The 15,394-nt window shown below is 33.7% G+C and overlaps 1 protein-coding gene across 1 annotated transcript; it reads left to right on the top strand.

The window, feature by feature from the left end:
- Positions 1-6,955: 6,955 nt before the first annotated feature.
- LOC121268893 (cation/H(+) antiporter 18-like) lies at positions 6,956-12,937 on the top strand. Its single transcript, XM_041173163.1, has 5 exons — positions 6,956-7,069; positions 8,963-8,970; positions 9,004-9,269; positions 10,324-11,325; positions 11,445-12,937. The coding sequence occupies exons 3-5, from the start codon at positions 9,063-9,065 to the stop codon at positions 12,708-12,710; spliced, it is 2,475 nt and encodes an 824-aa protein (XP_041029097.1). The 5' UTR covers positions 6,956-7,069; positions 8,963-8,970; positions 9,004-9,062; the 3' UTR covers positions 12,711-12,937.
- The last annotated feature ends 2,457 nt before the right edge of the window (positions 12,938-15,394 follow it).

The raw sequence follows: 15,394 nt of genomic DNA on the forward strand, positions 1-15,394 counted from the left end.
CGTATCTCAGCAAGTTTAGTATAAAAGAATAAAATATGAGATAAACCTGCGTTCAGATTATTCCATGTGTCTCTTCATTTTTTCATCCGTCTCTTTCTTTTTCCATCCATGTCCCTTACTTTTTCCTAAGCAAAATGTTTTTTCTTCTTCTGCATGTTCCCTAAGTAGCTCTCCCACTTCCTTATGTTTCTAACTCAAAACATGACATGTGGCAATGTGGTGGCCGAAACCCTACAGGTACAAGAGTAATTTTTGTGCATTGTCTCTTCCACTCCCTTCTACAACCTTTTTCCCTACTAATACATGAATGACAAATGGCAAAATGTTAGAAGTTAACCTTGAGTGGGCATGTGGCTTAGGAATTCAAAAACCTCGTGGTGTTCTAATGTAAATTCTTTACAACCTCTCACATTTGTATTTCCTATGCAAAATCTTATTGGAACTCACAAAAATCTTGTTGGTACTTTTGTAGTCTATTGGGGTTCCCGAAACCATGTCCCCTCATTCTTTCTCATCTATTTTTACATATAGGTTCAATGTATCTAGATGTGAGGTGTGCATGTGAGACATGTGGCATGTAGGTAGGTGCAGTGGGCGTGTGCCCTAGATGTGTGCCTAACCCTACATCCTCCTCCATCTCCTTAGTTTATTCTAGAAACATTCAAGCATGTTTGTCAAGTGGTACCAATGTGCTAACCTAAGTATTTCTTCCCTAGGTTTCACTTCCCTATGTAAGATTTTTCCCTTTCCCAAGATAAAACTCTTCACATTTCATTTGCATGCATGACACTTGATCAACTTTTCTAAAAAGTCGAATCCTTCATTACTTTTTCCACTTTTTTTCTAGAAATCCAATGCATGCTTGATAAGTGTCATCCTTGTCTTCTCCCAAAGTTTTAAATGAGAAGTGATTTTTCTAAAATGACCAAAAACTCATTCTTGAAGCCAAGTGGCGCCATCTCCTTGTTTAATGGGTAAACTTGAGCCTTCTAAAACCAAAGTCCTTAATGGGCCGAATTTCTATAGGTCTTTTTTTCTATTTTTCTCTTGTGGGCAAAATATTTTAACTTAGAACTCCAAGATCTAGTCCAACAAAAATAGAAAGTGGCATAAAGAATTCTTCCAATACTTAGCCAATAATCTAAATAAATAAATAAATAGATAAATAATATCCATAAGAATTACGAATGAAATCTTAGTGAAAATCCGGGGCATCACACTAAGTTTGGCATACAATTGGTGTTCCTAAAGGGTCCTCAACACTATCCTCAAGTGATCCCTATGTTCCTTAGCATTTCTAAAATATATGAGGATGTCATCTATGAATATTATGACAAATAAGTCAAGAATTGTTGAAACATTTTATTCATAAGATCCATGAAAGTTGCTGGGGCGTTTGCCAACCCGAAATGCATTACAGTAAACTTGTAGTGACCGTATTTGGTCTGAAAAAAGGTCTTATGCATGCACCAGCTATGTTTTCAAGAGAGATTTACGTCTGATCAATTTTTCATATTGTATTATTTGATAAATATAATATAATTATTTTTATGTGTCTATTTTTTTCTTTTTTTCCCTCTCTTTCACTCTAAAAAAGTTATTATAAGATCACTCTTAATGACTCTTGTAAATACATTTTTTTAAAAATATAAAGAAATTTGTTCAAAAAGAACCGACAATGAATGTTGTATTTTATCTTTATTTTCTATTTTGCTACACTAGTGATCCGCTACATCTAGAGGATACTGTTCACACATGTAAAATATTTTTAATTCATTTCTCTCTCCTCCCCACTATTGAACTTTAGAGAAATTTCATTTAGCTCGTGTTTTCTTGTTTGGCGCAAGCTTTTCCTTGCGTTGCCGTTGTGCCTGCGTACGCAACGTTCATTGGTTTGCTCTTTTTGGGTGTTTCTTTAGTTTTCTTTCTCTCTTTTTTTTTCTTGGATTTTGTGATTAGAATAAATTGGTATATATTTGATTTGCTAGCCTTACATTTTACTTAGGTTTTGTTCAGTTGCTGTAAGTCTATAAGAACTTCACTTACTTGGGTGGAGAAAAAAAAAAAAAAAGAAAAGAAAAGGACAAGTGCTCTTTTTATTAAAACTATTTTCAGAATCCATTACCATTGAGGATTTTTTGTTACATATCAGTTTTCGGGTAATGAAGATATTGAAAGATGGGTAGATATTATAAATATTAAAAGATACGAGAAGATTGAGAAAATATTTAAAATAAATATAAAAAATATTTAAATAATATAAAGAAAAAATAGATAAGTTGATGTATGATATATTGTAAAAGTCAGTATGTAAAATAGAAAAAAATGAATTTTAATAATGTATTTTAAAGTATAGGATGAAGAATTCATTGTGAGTGCTCCTAGAGATGTTTGGCTAAAGAAATGATGTGAGAAATTTTCAAATTTTTTTCATAATTTGTTTTTTCAAATATCACTCAAAAACTTACAAAATACTTTTCAATTTCAAATCTTCAACTTTTTTCATATTATCATAATTATCTAATCATTAAAAATTTTATAAATTTCAAAACAAAATGTAAAAATCAATACAATTTTTCTAAATTTAAAATAAAGATAATATTAAAAAAACCATATTCCGGATCATTTTCTTATTATTCATAGATGTTTGAAATATTCTACCTGTCCGAACGTGTCCCAAATCTTATACAATTCTATTAAGAATGGAAGACGCATTTCCTTATTTTTGACGAAAAAAAATTCATCCATCAATTGACTAACTCCACTATTTTAATGAATCATTAAAGTAGCCTGTAGAATTATTCTGTATTATTTTGTATGTATACGTCTGTGCCAAAGGAAAAGATCAAGGCTTTAATATATAGATATACGTACATGCATGCATACATACATACATACATACATATATATATATATATATTTATATATGGAGGATTCGCCTGGTCAATGCGTGGTGATTTTCTAACTGGAAAGCACAGACCCGAAAGTGAAAGTCAACTTACAAAAATGCAGAGGCCGAAACATATATATATATATGTATATATATATATATATATATATTAGAAATAACCTATATATTAATTGTAGCTGCTGGATAATCTTAAAAGAATGAACATAATTAATGGAGATGGAGGTACTGATGATTATGTCTAGCTATAGCCATTTTCTATAATTTGCTGAAAATATTTTTTCTGGACTCGCGGAAAAGAGAGGCCTACAGTCTCAAAGGATAAGCATCAATGGAGGGAGGGGACCCCTACTGCAAGCAGGTTCAGTGCTTTAGCTGAAAAAGTTTGTTCATGCGCTTACATGATTATAATATGACCCCCTTAATTATTGCTGAATCAAACACACCACTCATGTTAAGACATGTCAAGTCAATTGTAGATATCGACAAAAAAAAAAAAAATCTATTTATAAGTCGCTCTTTACCTACTAACGTATCGTTGATATGGAATCATTTCACACTAGCGATTTTAAAAAATAATTAGTGTTTTAATTCTTCTTTTAAAGTTGAATATATGGATCTCACAACGAATAGTATGTTAAAAAAAAATTTAAAACATAAACAAATTTTTATGCTAGCTATTGATACGTTCGTATAGAGACACTTATTTCTTTTCATAAAAAATCTAATGGAAGGAATAAAATAACTTCTTATAAATATCAGGATGAGTTTATTCCTAAACCATGTGAGACTTCTCAATACGCCTCCTCACATGTGGGCCGGTATTTCTGGTACCATTATCATGGATAGGTTGTAGAAGCCTATCATCAGTCATAGGTTAGTCTATTCTAATACCATATAGAGACACTCATTTCTCTTCATAAAAGGCTTAATAGGAAGAGTGAGGTAACTCCTTATAAAGATCAGGATGAGTTTACTCCTAAGCCATGTGAGACTTCTCAATAGTTCAGTATTAAAGTAATACTATGTACAAATCTAAAATACGCCAGCCTTATGTAGGTTCTTTGAAAAATTGTAGATTCTACTATATATATATATATATATATATATTTTATATGCTTTTTATGATGTGGTTTACTTTTTTAAAAGAAAGATTGAACTATATTTGTACAAATATCACTTTTCTTACTAGAATGTATAGATTAACGATAAATGCTTAGATATACATAAAATGAGTGATACTGACATGACTAGGATACAATTACATATATAGATAAGTAAGATTACCCAACAAGTACAAGATCAACGATTTTGACCTTAAATAATTAACTTCTAACCCTAAAACACGATTGGGATCGACATCCACATTAAATTATAGACGACCATACTGGATTTCCAAGTTCCAACCATGCATGTAACTCGTACCTCTGACCAAGGGGGTGGTCTACGTACGTACGCCACCTCGTGACCATTAATATGAGGTGGCCAAGCCATCTTGCCATAGCCACGAGGGTGGTTTGGGTCACTCTCACTTCCCAAAGGGATGGTCTAGCCACCCCAGGTTAGGTGGCTGTCCAATATTTTCTTTTCTTTTTTTAAAAACATGAGATTTTTTTTTTATATATAATTTCAGTTTTTTAGACTTTTGAAAAATAATTTTGGTGGGTTTTTGAGAAAAAAATATGTGGATTATTTTTTAAAATTTTGATATAATTTTAAATGATATGCAATGAGTTACCATAAATTGATAATATCGATCGTTTTTTAATCCTTAAGAAATAGGAATGAGCATTTTCATTCCCTCAAAAATAGGAGTTCTTATTCCTCATTCCGCGAACCAAGTGCAGCCTTAAACCCATCCTATTCATATATATATATATATGAAAAATGAAACTTGGTCCCATGATTTTATCCCTTCAAAGTTATCATGTATTCGGATTTCTTTTTTTTAATGATTAAGCAAGTAATTTTTAGTAAAGTTGTATATTTTTTAAAAAATATTTAAAGATATCTAAAAAATATTTAAAAAAAAAAGGGAAAAAAATACAATTGCATTAGTAGTAAGTTTGAGAGGACAAAATCATGGAGCTGAGTAACAACACCCTATAGGTTGTAGATTAGCATGGATTAAATTATCAAATCTATCCTCCATGAAATTCAGTAAAGTATGTTTAATGGTTTCCTCTAGGTTGTAGATTATATTTTTTTTAAGTAGAATTGATCTAAAAGCTATTAAGGCTTCGTTTGGTTACCAAACTCACCTCAACTCATCATTATAATTTTTTCAAATCTCAATACAAAATATAATAAACAATTCAACTTTTTCAAATTTCAAAATAATAATAATATTAAAAAATAATATTTTAATAATATTTTATCATCACAACTCAACTCAACTCAATTCACTTCAACATCCACACACACCCTAAATATTGTCACGTTAGTCAAGTAAGATAATGGTGAGATGAGTAATGATTTATACGAGTCTTAAATAGACAAGTCTTATATAATCTTTTTGTAAAACTTTTTGTAAAAAGATAAACCACGCTATAAAATTTTTAAGAAAAACATTTTCTTTTTTAGCAGAGTTTATTTTTTTTATAAAAAATATATGTTATTTTGTATAAATTAAGATGAAAGTACATATGAATCATAATGTTTGTTATCTTCTTACTCTTTCTTTGTGTTTATTTTTTTTCCTCTCAACATGTGTGGGGTGTAGTGTAATGTTACATAAGAGTAATGCTACATACAGTCTTTAAATATACAAGTATCATACAGTCGTTTTAAAAAAGAGTGAGATTTATTATTAAAAAATTAATTTTTTTTATGTAGGTTTCATATTTATTTATTTTTTTCAAAGTGATTATATGACACTTATAAATTTTCGATTGTAATTATTATTTCTTTTCTGAATAAAAGGTCTGAAATTAAGATTTTATTGATTTTGATGGAAAATCGAATTTAAAAAGATAATATTTTATTACAAATAATGTACTAATTGTTTTTGTATTATTTTCCCTCCGATCCATCGGACTCCTGCAGCTTTGACTTTTTTTATTTTTTTTTTATTTCTTGATTTGGATTTGGTGTCGAGTCTTCGAAAACAGAGGAAATTTCAGGAAAGTATGTGGAATTCGGTCTGATCTGGTTTTAAAAAAAATTTATGATTGAATCGGTATTTATCAGTTTTGTATTTTTTAAAATTGATTATGCACTGATTACCTTCTCAAACTATTACTTTCGGTTTTATCGGTTTTCAGTCTAGTCCGATCCGGTTTTTTGATTTTTTTTTAATGTAAGTTTCACAATTTATCATTAAAAATTTATTTATATAAAAAAAAAACTGATTTAAAAAAATATGTTTTATACTTTTATTAATATATTAGACTATATAATAGTATTAATATTAGACTATTGGTATAATTATAAGTTATATATTAGTATTAGTTATAAACTATATATTTAATATTAGTATTAGTTATAAATTTTTAGTAATTTAGTATTAACATTTTAAGTAATAATTTATAAATTATAATAAGAAATTATTTCATATATAATTATATATATTATATATAAAAATTTCACATAAAAATTTATAATTACATATAATATATAAAACTTATATATATACAATAATACAAATATTATTTTATATATATATTTTTTATCAACCGATCTGAAAAATTTTAAAATCGGAACTGGACGGGAACTGACTGGTTTTTACATTTTAAGAACTGGTCCGGTTCGGTTCAAAACTGATAAAATCGGTTTGGTCCGGTTTAAATTTACACCCCTAAATTGTGGCGTGTGTAACGTGTTGCCACATTTACCAATATGTCCACTGAGCAAAGAGAGTTCTCGTGGCTAACTTAGTAATTTAACGGTTGCGCGGTCGTATATGTCTCCGCGTGAGCAATTGAGCATCATCTGTGTCCCTTGCTCTGTTCTTCGAACTTTTGGAAAATTTCTCACTATCGGCACAGAAACACCTCCGTTTGATCCCCCAATCCATTCTCGAACGGAAATTCTGAGAAATTACACTCAGGAGTCCCACAAAATCTTCTCGGTTGAAATGCAGAGAAGATTATTAAGGCTGTTAGACTGCATGCACGTTGCAGTACTACTGTGTCATCGGAATTCTCGCGAAGGAAGATCCAGGTGACTCGTCTATATCTTTCTTTCGCATGTGTTTGGATGCCGAGAAATCTTCTGGGAAAATGAAACATGGTATATATGAATTTAGCCGGTCCTTCTAGGTTTTCCCTTCTTTTCCCGCTTTTTCTCGGCAACCAAACCAGTGGCAAGGCGTTTTGTTCGTGGTTTTTAATCTTTATTCTTTCCCTTTGAATTTGAAGTGGGTATCATAAATTCCCATGTTTTGTGGTTTTCCTTCACCTGGGTTAGAAGTGGAAAATTTCAATATCGAAATGATAGGTTTCCGACTACAGAGAGAACACCGCTAAAGTTGTAAATTCCATGAGGTACAGGGACATTAAAGTCCTTGCAAAATCAATCCTCCCCGACTCATGACATTCAATTTCAGCGATGGTCACGTGTAAAGTTGTGAAGGAGCCTCCTTAGCTCCTTCACAAATACATGGTCAGTCACTTGTGTCTCACGTTGAGTTTTTGAATTTATTTTTTCTCCCGTTGTGTCTCAAAAGACAACAATGCCATTATCGTGCAGGTAATTACAGATGGGCTAGTTTATTTTTAACGATAAATACTTTAAGCTATAAAAATATTTCACAAAAATAAATTTAAGATTGATATAGTTTCATGTGTTTGATCATAAAATTATTTTTATTATTAAATAAAAATAACATATTATATATTATATGAATTATAAATTTATTTTCGTAGGTTGATTATCAATAGATTGGCGCTTTCCACGAGTCAGATCCCGCGGAATTATAATACTAAGGCCCCCTTATGTTATTCGACATCTACCACTTCCACTTGATTGTCTTTTGTTTTAAATTATAAAATACATGTGTTCTCTGAGTATCTTTAAGAAAGTCTTCCCGTGTCTCTTCTGGGGTCCGACTGTTCCTATAAACAATGGTTTTAGGAGAGGTAGCCATGTTAAAGAGAGCAGCTTTCCTCGGATTTGATTGGTTGCTAGCTAGAAGTCAATAAAAACATCATTTTTTTTTTTTTATATATAATTATTATTATATTATTAGTTAGAGGTGCCTCGTGAATGTCTTGGTAAGTGGGTCCATCATATGTTATTTGATGTCCATTTTCTTTGCTCATATATGGGAACAATTATTATATAGCATGGTTTAATGATATTGCAGTTGATGATGATTTTTGTGTTATAAAAAGACCGAGCTTTCCCAACCTCTTGTTGGAAGAAAAAATAAAAATAAAAATAATTCTTCCATGTTTTAAACCATCTAAGCCGACAAATGCGACATTTACGTCCGACTGATCCGCGCGTACCTACCATGTTTGTGTTTTGAAAAATATAAACACAATTCACTTTTCACAATATATTTCACAATACATATTATAAAATAAAAATATTTTTATAAATTAACTTATAAAAATAATATCATTTTGCCAAAATATCCTTATTTTATAACATATATTGTGAAATATGTTGTGTGGTTATCATTATTTTACCCTATTGGCTAGGAATCTAGTACTAATAGAAGATTACGGCCTCATTTGGTTTTACATCCCATCTAATCTAATCATTATAAATTTTTAAAATTTTTACACAAAATAAAATAAATAATTTAATTTTTTTAAATTTTAAAATAAAAATAATATTAAAAAAATTAAATAATATTTTATTTAACTTTCAACTTTTATTTTAACTTATCTGTGAAGATAAACAAGGTTAAATTTTTTTTTTTTTTTGGTGGAGAGAAAAAAAAATGATTTTATTTCTTGTTTTGTGTTTTAATTGAAGTCGTCCATACTTTTCCTCTGTTTGGGTCCCACCTATCTAATTAAAGCATATGTGCATGAAATTGATTTTGCCTCTGGCGTGAGGATTGTTCTGTACTAGAGCTCTCCTTGTACGTACGTTATAAAGAGAGAACTAATGTATATAAATGGGAATCTGAATTAATCACGCAGGAACTGAGACTTTGGGTTGGAATATTTGCTGCAAAATAATAGTAATAATAATAATCAAGATGGCCGCCAGCAATGCTACAGTACTGTCGAGTCCGTGTCCAGTGCCGATGAAGGCAGCGTCTAATGGGGTGTTCCAGGGGGATAATCCTCTTCATTATGCACTCCCTCTTGCCATCGTGCAGATATGTCTTGTTGTCACTCTCACGCGCATTCTCGCTTTTCTTTTAGGGCCACTGAGACAGCCTCGAGTGATTGCAGAGATTGTTGTAAGTAATTCCTTTAATTAATTTTCTCCATTATAATTCTAGATCATATGCTGCGATTTCATTCTCATGTGCTGCATGCCTGCCTTTTTATTTACCAATAATTATTAAGCAGGATTTAGAAATTATTTTGACTTCCAACGTCTTTGCATCTTGAACTACTCCGTACGTGGCCCTGCAGCATGCATGCCTCTATATATGATCGAATTTTTTTAAACCGTAGTACTCTGCTCTGATCTCTTCCATTGTCTTCTTGTTTAGTTGAAGACTTGTTTTTATTTATTTTAGAGAAGACTTGAGGAGAACCTAATCATAATCATGTGGTAGCATTTACTTTGCGAGCTCGCAGTAAAAGTACTGGACTAAAGAAATGGTTCTAGATGGGAAAGTCGCACCACTATATATTAATGCTTGCAGCACAATCCATTGGTAACAGTTTGATCTATTGCTTTCCATGATGGAAGAAGTAATTTCTTGTTGGCATTCGATTTATAACCACGTACGGATGTCTCATCAAACCTGCATACACTGGTAAAATCATTCCCAATTAGTATGTTAATTTGGATGTGAAAATGTTTTAGATCAGTTTTCATAGATGAAATAAAGATTTTTTTAAATATATATTTTAAAAAAGCATAGCATATATAAATATATGTATGACCAGCCTATCGCCCGTACGTGGCATATATAACACTTCGCCACCCAGATCGGGCTATGGCCTATCCATGCACCTATGGTAGCCAACTAGCAGTAGTCACCCATAGTACTGGCCAGAGAAGGGTGGCTTGATTTGGGCCTCCTGTGGTCACTGGAATCTGGCCACCCCGTGGTGGCAGCCACGGCCAGTACTAGGTGGTGGTTGTCTAATTTTTTGAATTTTTACGCCATAGATGTTGTATGTTTAGGAATGAAAATATCTTTGACTTTAGAGAATCGAGATGATTTTGGTTGCCAAACATCCTTTTAAGAGTCATAACTTAGGTTCTACATAAAGTTAATTTGCTTGCTGCATCTGCATTTTTTATGGAGAGTTTAAATCTTGTTGCTTTCTTGGCAGGGTGGAATATTACTTGGCCCATCCGCTCTGGGTCGTAACAAAGACTATATGAATGCAATTTTTCCATCTGGAAGCCTCACTGTGTTGGATACTTTAGCAAATATGGGTCTCCTTTTCTTTCTATTCCTCGTTGGCCTAGAGTTAGACCCAAGGTCCCTCCGTCGAACCGGAAAGAAAGCTTTGAGAATAGCCATTGCAGGAATTAGCCTTCCCTTTGTATTAGGAATTGGAACGTCATTTGTCCTCCGAGGAACTATTTCCAAAGGTGTAAATGGACCCCCGTTTCTTGTATTCATGGGGGTGGCCCTTTCTATCACTGCCTTTCCTGTTTTGGCCCGTATTCTGGCTGAGCTCAAGCTATTGACCACTGATGTTGGCCGCATGGCCATGTCGGCGGCAGCAGTCAATGATGTGGCTGCATGGATTCTACTTGCTCTTGCCATTGCCCTCTCTGGCAATGACCACTCTCCCCTCGTTCCATTGTGGGTTTTCTTGTGTGGCTCTGGTTTTGTTCTCGGTTGTGTATTCATAGTGCCGCCCATCTTTAAATGGATGGTGAAACGTTGCCCCGAGGGTGAGCCTGTGGAAGAGTTCTATGTGTGTGCTACTTTAGCTGCAGTTTTGGCAGCCGGGTTTGTCACTGAAGCCATTGGAATTCATGCCCTCTTTGGTGCATTTGTGGTTGGAGTTCTTGTCCCAAAGGAAGGGCCATTTGCTGGTGCTCTTGTGGAAAAAGTTGAGGATATCGTCACTGGTCTTTTCCTTCCATTGTACTTCGTCTCAAGTGGATTGAAAACCAATATAGCCACAATTCAAGGGCTCCAGTCATGGGGTCTCGTTGTTCTAGTCATTTGTACAGCCTGCATTGGGAAGATTGTCGGTACAGTGGCAGTCTCCCTCCTCTGCAGAGTGCCACTCCAGGAGGCTTTGGCTCTGGGGTTCCTAATGAATACTAAAGGTTTGGTGGAACTCATCGTCCTCAACATTGGCAAAGACAGAAAGGTAAAATGTATTTTTTGGCTTCTAACAACAGAGAGATCAAACTTCATAATCTTTCATGTGTAATTGGACTTGATCCGCTTGATCATGATCCTAATAAATTTAGCTGATTTTTATTGCAGGTACTGAACGACCAAACATTTGCCATCATGATTCTGATGGCCATCTTCACAACCTTTATTACGACACCTTTAGTTATACAGGTATATAAGCCAGCTAAAAGAATGAGCAAAGCTAATTACAAGCATAGAACAATTGAGAGGAAGGACCCCAATTCTCAACTTCGGATTTTGACTTGTTTCCACAGTACAAAAAACATCCCCACGATGATCAATCTCATTGAGGCTTCACGTGGGACTGAGAAGAAGGGAGGACTCTGCGTCTATGCATTGCACCTCATGGATCTAACTGAAAGGCCCTCTGCAATTCTGATGGTCCACAAGGCAAGAAAGAATGGGCTACCCTTCTGGAATAAGGGGCGCCATTCGGATAGCGATCGAGTCGTCGTTGCTTTCGAGGCCTTCCAGCGGCTAAGCCATGTGTCCATTCGCCCTATGACTTCAATTTCTCCCATGACTACCATGCACGAGGACATATGCACGAGTGCTGAGTGTAAAAGGGTGGCTATGATAATTCTCCCCTTTCACAAGCACCAGAGGTTTGATGGAGCACTCGAGACAACTCGAAATGAATTCCGTTCAGTCAACCGGAGGGTTCTTGAGCATGCACCATGCTCTGTGGGGATCTTGGTGGACCGTGGGCTTGGTGGAAGCACCCATGTTTCTGCAAGTAATGTTTCTTCAACCTTAACAGTCTTGTTCTTCGGAGGAATTGATGATCGGGAAGCCCTCGCTTATGGTGCTCGAATGGCTGAGCACCCCGGTAATTCATTGACAGTCATTCACTTCAGAACAAGCCCTGAGCTGGCAGGGGAGACAGCTATCGTCAACATCAGGGACGACTCCAACGGTTCACCAGGATCAGGAGATGAAAAATTTCTTGCTGAATTCAAGCGGAAGACTTCGAATGACAGCTCCATCAAGTTTGAAGAGAGGGTGATGAGAAATGCTGCAGAAACGATTGACGTGGTTCGGGAGTTTAGTCGATGCAATCTGTTCTTGGTCGGCCGAATGCCGGAGGGCCAAGTAGCTGCAACATTGAACATGAAACATGACTGCCCGGAACTTGGGCCGGTTGGCAGCTTGTTGACATCTCCAGATTTCTCAATTTCAACATCAGTCTTGGTGGTGCAACAATATCATAATAATAGATCAGCGAGAGTGCCAAATTCAGTGTCTTCGAGGAGGGTAGTGTCGCCAGAGTATGGTTCTTCTGTGATGGGCGAGGAAGATTCAGAATCTAGAGAGGACCAGTACATCCACAAATGAATTTTACAAAAACAATCTTATAAATTGACGTAGCTTCATTTGATCTGTTAGATCTATTTTATAATAAACATAACTTTACAATCTGACGAATCACATTAAACTATGTCAATTTGTAAGATTACTTTTGTATAATCACTTTGTGATTAGAGTACTTCTCCAAGAGATAATTAATACAATGTCTGTGTCACCTAAAGTTTTATTTTACTCATAACTATAGTTTGAAACTATATATGCATTATCTTAGTGACCCAACATTTGAGCTTTAAATATGTTCGTTTTCTTCTTCTTTTTTCCCCCTTTATTGGGCTACTCAAATGGGTTTCTTTCTTTTTTCAAGCATCTATGATCAGAAAAACTACATCTGAAGAAGGCTGATCGTACTGGTTCGAAAGTAAAGCAACCGAAGTGCTTTTATTAATCGGCCAACTCCAAAGACTTAAAACGTTGGAGACCCATAATGAGTATTTAACCTAATCAGTGGCCAGTAAGTAAAGACTATAAAGTTGGTTCCAATGCCACCATCTTCAATCATGATCATTATTTTCTTTTTGCATGTATATATCATGGAACGTTTAGAAACATCAGAATTCGAATCAGGTAGGTGAGAAAAAACAAATAGATTAATGAGAAGAGAGGCAGATCAGAACCGTTGAAGTACTTGATAGTGGTATGTTGGACCAAATAAAAAGATATATATAGTGAATGGGGACCGGATCAGTTGGGACTTGTTATTTTTCTGTTCTTTTTAGAGAAAGGAGGCCGCAAGTCTTAAAAGTTTTTCGATTGGAGAATGATTTATCCCGTTAGAGCGTGTAAGTCTTGCGCATTTTTTTTTAAAAGAGTGGAAAAAATTTGAGACCTACATCAAAAATAAACTTTTTTCACATTGGACTGTACTTTTTTTAAAAGAATGCGCAAAACTTGTTGTATCTAACATGATTACTCTTTTCAATAGCTTTAGTGTGGAAGACTCCACCGATAGTCCTTTAATTGGCATGCTTCTATCTTGGCCGTATAACCAATTGTACTATATATTAACAACAATAATTGAGAATATAATCTTTCCAATATCGGACTCATGAACATTTAATTATTGGTACCAATATTATATGGAAATGAGCTTACAAACATTGTCAACTGCGAGTTTGTTCATTAGAAAAGATCAAAGGCCAGGTGAGAGAGTCCACAAGTATGCTTTTGAAGATAGAAGATAGAAGTGTTCACTAATTGATCACTTGGAGTTGTCACCATCGACAAATAACCTTATGATCTGATAGAGTTTATCTCGTGAGATATTCATCCAACAAAACCGGCCGTCTTACAGATCGAGACATCTACTTCGGAAGGACACCACCCCGTCTGAGAATGATACGGAAGACGGTGGTGTCCTTCCGAAGTAGATACGTAAAAAATATCCTTCTAGATACGAAATACAAAATATATTCCTTCTTATTTCTTGTACTTTGTCATATATATCAACGATTATAACTAGAGATAATAAAATCATATCTAAGAGAAGGATAACTCTTCTGCAAACTTTAGTACGTAGTGACACATAGCAAGCAACCTGAGGTCGACATGAAGAAAGCAAGCACGAGGCCAGATGGGTTGACGATCAACAAGAAAAAGAGAGACCCCACAAAGGCCTCAAACACATTTCGATTTTTCCATCTCATCAACATTCGTACTGTAAAAAAACTATTTATTTACGACCAGTTATTTTTAATAAAATGATTATTTTCAACTAAAATAAATTTATTTTTATTATAAATAATCATTTTCGTCGTAAAAAATATCATAAATATCTATTCTTCTTGTAGTGTCGGTAGCCTAGCTAGGATGGACCCAAAAGACTATGTATAACTATATATGTCTATATATGGAGGCCAGGTTGGATTTGTAGGGGATAGGGCAACACAGTGGCCCAGATTCAACCTTTAGGACAATAAACCTAGCCAGGAGTTAAATGAGACCTCTATGATATAAATTTACTTAGGGGTGTTTATGAAACTGCGAAACCGAACCGAAATATTGAGATGAATGAAAATTTCTTTGGATATAAAATAAGAGTAATGCTTGCTACAATCTCAAGCATGTAAGTTTTGCATATTTTTTTTTTTTTTTAAAAGTGAGATCCACTATTAAAAATTAATCAGCATTAAATTGCGCAAGTCATGTACATTCCCTTTGAAAAAAAGTAGGATCCATTATTAAAATATGATTTTTTTTCATGTAAATTTTAAATTTATCCACTTTGGTCAAAGAGAGTACACGAGACTTGCACACTCTAGAATTATAAATATCATTTCACATTTTCATGTGGATCTCATATTTATTCATTTTTTTTTAAAAAATAAGTACACGAGATTTACATATTCTAAGACTTCAAATATCATTTCTCATTGACATGTGCTTTCTAGTTTATGTAGAGTTTGTAAAAAAAAAAATTGAAAATTTGTTTATAAATAACATTTATGAGAAATATTTTTAGATTTTTGTAAGAATTATTTTGAGATTTTTACGCAGTTTCACAAAAACTTGGAAAGTTATTAATGAAAATTTTTTGAAAAATAGAAAAGTATATTAAGGTATAAAAGTAATACAGATTGAGATTTGAAGCAAATCTTGGAAATGTTGAAGAAAATGTCTCTGATTCTATATATGAGAGTTAATCTTTAGACGAA

The sequence above is a fragment of the Juglans microcarpa x Juglans regia genome, chromosome 6D, assembly GCF_004785595.1.
Source record: "Juglans microcarpa x Juglans regia isolate MS1-56 chromosome 6D, Jm3101_v1.0, whole genome shotgun sequence".
Classification (NCBI taxonomy): domain Eukaryota; kingdom Viridiplantae; phylum Streptophyta; class Magnoliopsida; order Fagales; family Juglandaceae; genus Juglans; species Juglans microcarpa x Juglans regia.

What these genes read in the sequence shown, in the direction of transcription:
- LOC121268893 (XM_041173163.1), top strand. Translation starts at nt 9,063, where the DNA reads ATGGCCGCCAGCAATGCTACAGTACTGTCGAGTCCGTGTCCAGTGCCG. An exon ending in GAGTGATTGCAGAGATTGTT is followed by an intron (nt 9,270 to 10,323) that starts GTAAGTAATTCC and finishes CTTTCTTGGCAG; the next exon opens with GGTGGAATATTACTTGGCCC. An exon ending in ACATTGGCAAAGACAGAAAG is followed by an intron (nt 11,326 to 11,444) that starts GTAAAATGTATT and finishes TTTTTATTGCAG; the next exon opens with GTACTGAACGACCAAACATT.